The 6,050-nt window shown below is 39.7% G+C and overlaps 1 protein-coding gene across 3 annotated transcripts; it reads left to right on the top strand.

Annotated features, from left to right (window-relative positions):
* The first annotated feature begins 344 nt into the window (after positions 1-344).
* Positions 345-5,119, top strand: nkx3-2 (NK3 homeobox 2). Of its 3 annotated transcripts, none has more exons than XM_068001930.1 (3): positions 345-556; positions 2,773-3,591; positions 3,882-5,119. In XM_068001930.1, the coding sequence occupies exons 2-3, from the start codon at positions 3,174-3,176 to the stop codon at positions 4,322-4,324; spliced, it is 861 nt and encodes a 286-aa protein (XP_067858031.1). In that variant the 5' UTR covers positions 345-556; positions 2,773-3,173; the 3' UTR covers positions 4,325-5,119. The 3 variants fall into 3 exon arrangements, with proteins under 3 accessions (XP_067858031.1, XP_067858102.1, XP_067858179.1); XM_068002001.1 differs by having other exon boundaries at positions 2,851-3,591; XM_068002078.1 differs by lacking the exon at positions 345-556 and having other exon boundaries at positions 2,565-3,591; positions 3,885-5,119.
* Positions 5,120-6,050: the final 931 nt, after the last annotated feature.

Here is a 6,050-nt window from a genome sequence, read left to right on the forward strand (position 1 = left end):
CATTTTGTCTTTTAAACTGCTCCTGTTGACTGGCATAGATTATTAGCTTTAATCATTGGAAGACCGTTTATCAAATTAAAATCCTAACTTTTTTTAAAAAAAATGTCGTGAATGAAAGATTAAAATTACCTTTAAAATATTGATGAGTGCAGTTTCCGACAGGAGCATGTCAATGCCGGTTAAGGACCCTAGATGGCGCGCGAAAACAGCTCAAAGTGAACTCAAAGCTTCTCGATGGGAGATTGGCATGGTCCAAACTATTGTCACAATTTATCTGGAATCATGTGACTGGTGTATCCATCACGCGCTTCGTTCATTTCTCTGAAAATAAATAAGTGCACCGTTTCTGACCCTGTAGCTGGTCAAGGTTAGGCTGCATTGCGCTCAACAAAGTTAGAAATCGAGCAAATCGATGATTTTCAGAGATCTGGTTGTATCAGAATGCGTTCGCGTTGACTTGGGCTGTTGCTTGAAACTTCGAAATCGACCTTGTGTTTATGAAACGTGTATTAACCATGTGTGGGAAGTGCACACGAGGGTCTTGTCAATTCCACATGTAAGTTTACAGGCTGACTCTGTGACAACAAGGCTGTCGTTTGGATCAGCCCGCCGCGATGTGACAAGAAACAGGACCGCCGGTTTACTAACCTCGGCCAGTTTAGAGGTGCCGCCTAATGCAAACGGCGAGGCTGTGGTTCAAACACAACCCGCTTCGCCTTTCATGAGTTGTGGCCCAAATGAAATAACCTTCCTGTTCATCCAGTAGGATTGCTTCGCATTTAACATACTGAGCCGTGCAATATTAGAATTCCGTTATAGGTTTCGATCCTCTTTGTGTCGAGAAAGTTGGTTTTCCAGTTAGTGTATTTTATTTCGCGGGCCTGGTTGTTACTCTGCAGCATATTACTGGTATCTGTGCAGCGTAGAGGTAAGGGCGTATGCACAACATTCATACGAATAAGGTTGAGAAATTACCTACAGTGTATTATTGGTGATTAGCTAACTTCTGACTGTCCTGGGACAAATGTCTCTTTATTGGGGAGAGATGCCCCTTGCACTGTATTACCTTGAGCCCGTGGCTCCTTTGATTTACAATAATGGGAGATTCTGACCGTGGCGGGGACACACAATCCACTCACTCAAGGAGGACTTTTTGTCACGCCTTTTTACTTTTGCATGCCAGAAACCGGAGCACGCAGCACTTAAGCAAGCTGTGTGTTTCCGTCTTTCGTTTCATCCTCGCACTTTCTTTTTACGCCAAATCAATTTGGATGTTTGCAAATGTAACAGGCGATGAGAGCCGACCTGACAAAGCCTCCCCGGCCTCTTTTTGTCTAAAGTCGAGTTCCATTCGATAAAGGATTAACAGCAGTTTCAGCCACGATTTGCAAGGGCAGGAAGAGCCGTGCTCCCAGTAGCCGGCTTTACGTTGTTTTTTTAACTAATCCTTTTATGCTATTAAATATGCTGGCAACAATCTCAGTGTTATGAAGAAATAATATTTAATATTCAGCGAAGAACGTAAAATGTTTTGTGCCTGATATATTAAATGCTTCTAAGTGTTCCTTTTTTATAACTAGTGCAAACGTGTGTGCGTCTTGGGTTTTAGACAGATTGCTGTGAAAAAGTTAACAGATAATAATGGGAAGGGTTTAGAGAAGCAGCGTTGCGGAGCTGCGACTCTCCGCTATTTGACACTGTCCTGCCTATAAATTAGCGGCATGATTGCTGTGCAAACAAACGAGCACGTTATAATTTATATAGTTTCTCAGGCCGCCCACTCCCTATTGGTTAGGAGTTGGGAGCCGCACCAGAGGAAGGCATTTGGAGCTTGCTAAGCTGCTGAAATGAACACGGACCACCCAGTTCGACTGCCAAAACTCAGGAAGCAAAGCTGTGCTTAAAACGGTTTATCTTACGTTTTAATGTGTACGTTGTTCTGTTTTTACCCCCTTTCCTGCAATAACACAAAATCCAAATGCCTTAACTATCCCAGCTCCTGAAGGACGCTTACGGGTGGTTTACTGAGTGCTTTTATTCTGTTCTTCTTTATGCCTGACACTCTTGTCACAAAAATGGACATGTTTATACATTCGTTTGCAGACGCCTACATTGATTTATGTGATTAAGTCAATTGCGTTATTGTCGGCCAACATCGTTTATTAATTGCTTTTGGAATTCAGTCTTCAAACATCTGAAGACCTTGTTTACACTAGAGCGTCTCCCTCTCCGTATTTACCCAACGACGTTATCGTGGTTATGTGTCTATCCGCCTGATTTCCTATTTATGTATCTAAAATATGTGTGTATCTGTCTAATATCTATTAAAATGTTATGTATATCTAATATATATGTGTCTAAGATATATGTCTATCCATCCAACATACGTCTATCTAAATTGTATGTCTAATGTGTATATATATCTAATGTGTACCTAATATATGTATATCTACCTAATAATTCTAGTATATCCATCCATCCAACATATATATGTTTATCTAATATGTGTATATGTAATATGCATGGCAACACTCGTGCGTATTGCACATGATTGTAACTGAAAAGCATTATCATAAACTTCTATCATTGTTGAATACATATTAATAATTGACAGGCAATTCTTATAAACTTGGGGAATGTTTTAAATGTATGTTGAGGTGTGCAATATGTAAAGCAAGTACGATTCTTGCGCCTGATGATAACTCAATACAGTAATAAGGAATGTGGCTATTAATTATATTAATACAATCGTTTGGATTTTGCTAAAAGCAGATTTACAGAGTATTTTTAAATTACAAGCCCAAGGTGCAGCGGTTCCTCCAAATCCCCTTTCTGTACACCACTGTCTAGCTTTGCAAGGGATGAAACCAAGCAACCAATGAGGACACGCTGAACCAACGAGCCTCTTTGTGGTGGCCCAATCGGATTCTACGTGATGGTGGCGCGGCTGTCAATCATCGGAGGAGAAATGACACGAAAGAGGAGAGAAAGAGCAGAGTGAGAGCTCTAGTGTTAACCTTCCCTTACACACTCACATACAACCTCAAGCAGGGGCAATGACTTTCGGGCTCATCTCGCCGGGAAAGGACGGATACTACCGTTAAATCTAAAGAAAAAAACAACTTTTATAAAAGTTTCTTTTAACTTAGAGGAGAATTTTAGCATTTGCTAAAATGGCTGTTCGTGGTAACACCTTGACCCCGTTCTCAATCCAAGCTATTCTCACCAGAAAGGATGAGAATCGACAATCGAAAAGTTTGGACGTGTCCTGCTTTTCGCCTGCTACCTGTTGGAAGATGTTGGACAGTTTGGATTCCTGTCCAAAGATGAGTCCCTCTTCTGGGAGAATCGAGGCAGGGAGGGATCTGCCGAATGAGCAGCTCTGTTGTGAGTCAGATTCAGGCGTCAGTGATGAAAATGACAGTAAAAATCATTCGATTTGCAACTCGGAAAAGGAGCTGGAGATTTCTGCAGCATGTTCCTTACAGTCGAAACCAATGAAGGAAGCAGGATCGAGTCTCAGTGAAGAGACTGAGAAGGGCGATAGTAAGGACTATCTGTGTAACGGAGGAATATCAGAAAATCTATCAGGTAGCATACAATATATATTTTCACTAATTTAGGTCAACTATTATATACACATACGGGCTTTCTGATCTTTGATTTCTGAGTAAACTTTTCGTATATTACACAGCGACTTTTACAAAATTTCACCTTAGAATTTAAAATTTTTAATTTCCGAGTTTACCAATTATTCTCAAGCGTTTTATTTTAGAAGCCATCTACAGATATAATTGGCCTCGTAGTGGATTTGATAGATCGATCGGTAGATAGATAGATATAAATGCTATTCATTTAAGATATTATTTTTCATTCCGTAGCAGCAAGTCCCGTGGACGAAGACTCGAAATCTGACCAAAGCCCGGATCAGCCCAAACAGAGGAAGAAACGCTCCCGGGCCGCCTTCTCTCACGCTCAGGTATTCGAACTCGAACGCCGTTTCAATCACCAGAGATATCTGTCGGGTCCCGAACGGGCGGATCTGGCCGCCTCTCTCAAACTCACCGAAACTCAGGTCAAAATCTGGTTCCAGAACCGCAGGTACAAAACCAAACGCCGGCAACTTGCCGCTGACTTGATGGCCTCGGCCCCAGCAGCAAAGAAAGTGGCGGTGAAAGTGTTAATCCGGGACGATCAAAGACAGTATAGCCCGGGAGAATTGCTTAGACCTTCACTGCTTTCACTTCAGCCCTCTTACCAGTACTATCCATTCACCTATTGCCTGCCTGCATGGACAGTAGCCGCTTGCACGGGAACACAATAATTTTTTTTAAGAACCATGTTTCAAATCCACGCCCTTAGAACTACAGTATTTATTTGCGTTGGTTTTAAATATAAGCTGCAGACTGGACTCGGCAGACGGAGTTTCCATGGTATCCATGTCCTTGATATTTAATTCAAATCTAGGTTCAAATTATGAAAGACTGCCCGAGAGGAGCAAACTGAGAAAATGCTGCGAACGTACTCTTGTTTAAACTTCACTGAAGAGAATCACGAAGTTTTGCGTTGGTTGGACATTTTTTTCTTTTTGCGAAGCAATGTGTGCTGAATGTATGAACCATAGAGAAACGGAGGGTTTGTCTCTTAAGTGCAAATATCTATAGAGATATATATTGTTTTATTATACTTCCTGGTTATGAACAGCAGAGGAAAGAGCAGGACATTTAACATTTTCTCGCAGACTGCTTTGGGTGATGTTGTGAAGATGTTTGCCCCAACCCCAAAACATTTCGGTATGTGATTATATCCGAGCAGTATAGGGGTAAGACTAGCACTTTCCATTCTTTTTGATATTTAGTAGTGATTAGTGTGGGCGATCTTATTGCAGGCTTTTTTGTAATAGCAGCGCGTGAACTTGTGACTGGTTAATGGTTTCTCTTGAATGAATCCAGGATAAAAAGAATAGGAATGAATGTTTTAACACTTTCAGCACAAACATTACAGCGACAAAGGATGGCTCCTTACAGGATAGTACATCTGGAGTTGTATCCCTCTTATAAAATCGTGCACTCTGCATTATTTCCAGTCTTAAAATAATAAAGTTTACTATGATTGAAAACATGTGCCTTTTGTTCTCTATAAATATCCAAATTAATTAATAGCGATCATATCATCTTGTTAAATGTTTGATTTTAATTCCATGCTACACACGTCATCAAACTATTATGTAAACAATCGTAGGCTTCGTGCTTCGTAAGCATGGAAAGACTAAGATAGTCAGGGTTATCTAGATTAAAAGATACTTTGTTTTGTTCCTTTGCACCTGCATTACAATTCGAAACTTTCAAACCAATTCTTATCAACAGCATTAAAAATAAATAAATGTTAAAAATAACTAAAGGTTCTTGAAAGTTGGGTTCAGTGGATCGTAACGTTAGATAGGCCCACAAAGGAGGATGTCTTGTATATTTGGCACTCTATCTTCTTTGACAAAACAATTACACTTTAGGTTCGCGGAACTATGTGTCAGGGGCGTAGCAAAAAGAATAAATTACATTTTATGCGCAGTTATTTTAAACTTATTTCATAAGGGTCGCCCGATGAGGTAATATCTTTAAAATATTTATTTCCACAAGTACAATTTTTTTCTATTATAAAATGCATTTTCACTAAAGCTCATTGAATCAGGTGATTAATGATTGCATGAGATTTAATAACATTAAGGATGAGATGTCAAAATATGTAAATCATGTTTATTGTATTAAACAGTCATAAACGCATTTCTCCGTAATGAACGTTCCCAAAGCTCAAGTAATAGTTTCCCATTGCCTGCAAACCAAGTGACAGACGGATGAAAGTATGTTATGTTTCCAGCTAAGTTAACATTTAGAACAATCAACCTCCAATGCTATGCCAAAGAACTGGTTTAAAATTACAATATATTAATTTAATTTCTCGATTACTCAGTGTATGAGATTGAATCATATTTGATATGAAGCGATAGCCAGATAATTATGCTTTAAATATTGAGAATTACAACGGATCTCGTG

Source organism: Heptranchias perlo, chromosome 1, assembly GCF_035084215.1.
Source record: "Heptranchias perlo isolate sHepPer1 chromosome 1, sHepPer1.hap1, whole genome shotgun sequence".
In the NCBI taxonomy this organism is placed as follows: Eukaryota; Metazoa; Chordata; class Chondrichthyes; order Hexanchiformes; family Hexanchidae; genus Heptranchias; species Heptranchias perlo.

What these genes read in the sequence shown, in the direction of transcription:
- nkx3-2 (XM_068001930.1), top strand. Translation starts at nt 3,174, where the DNA reads ATGGCTGTTCGTGGTAACACCTTGACCCCGTTCTCAATCCAAGCTATT. An exon ending in AATATCAGAAAATCTATCAG is followed by an intron (nt 3,592 to 3,881) that starts GTAGCATACAAT and finishes TTCATTCCGTAG; the next exon opens with CAGCAAGTCCCGTGGACGAA.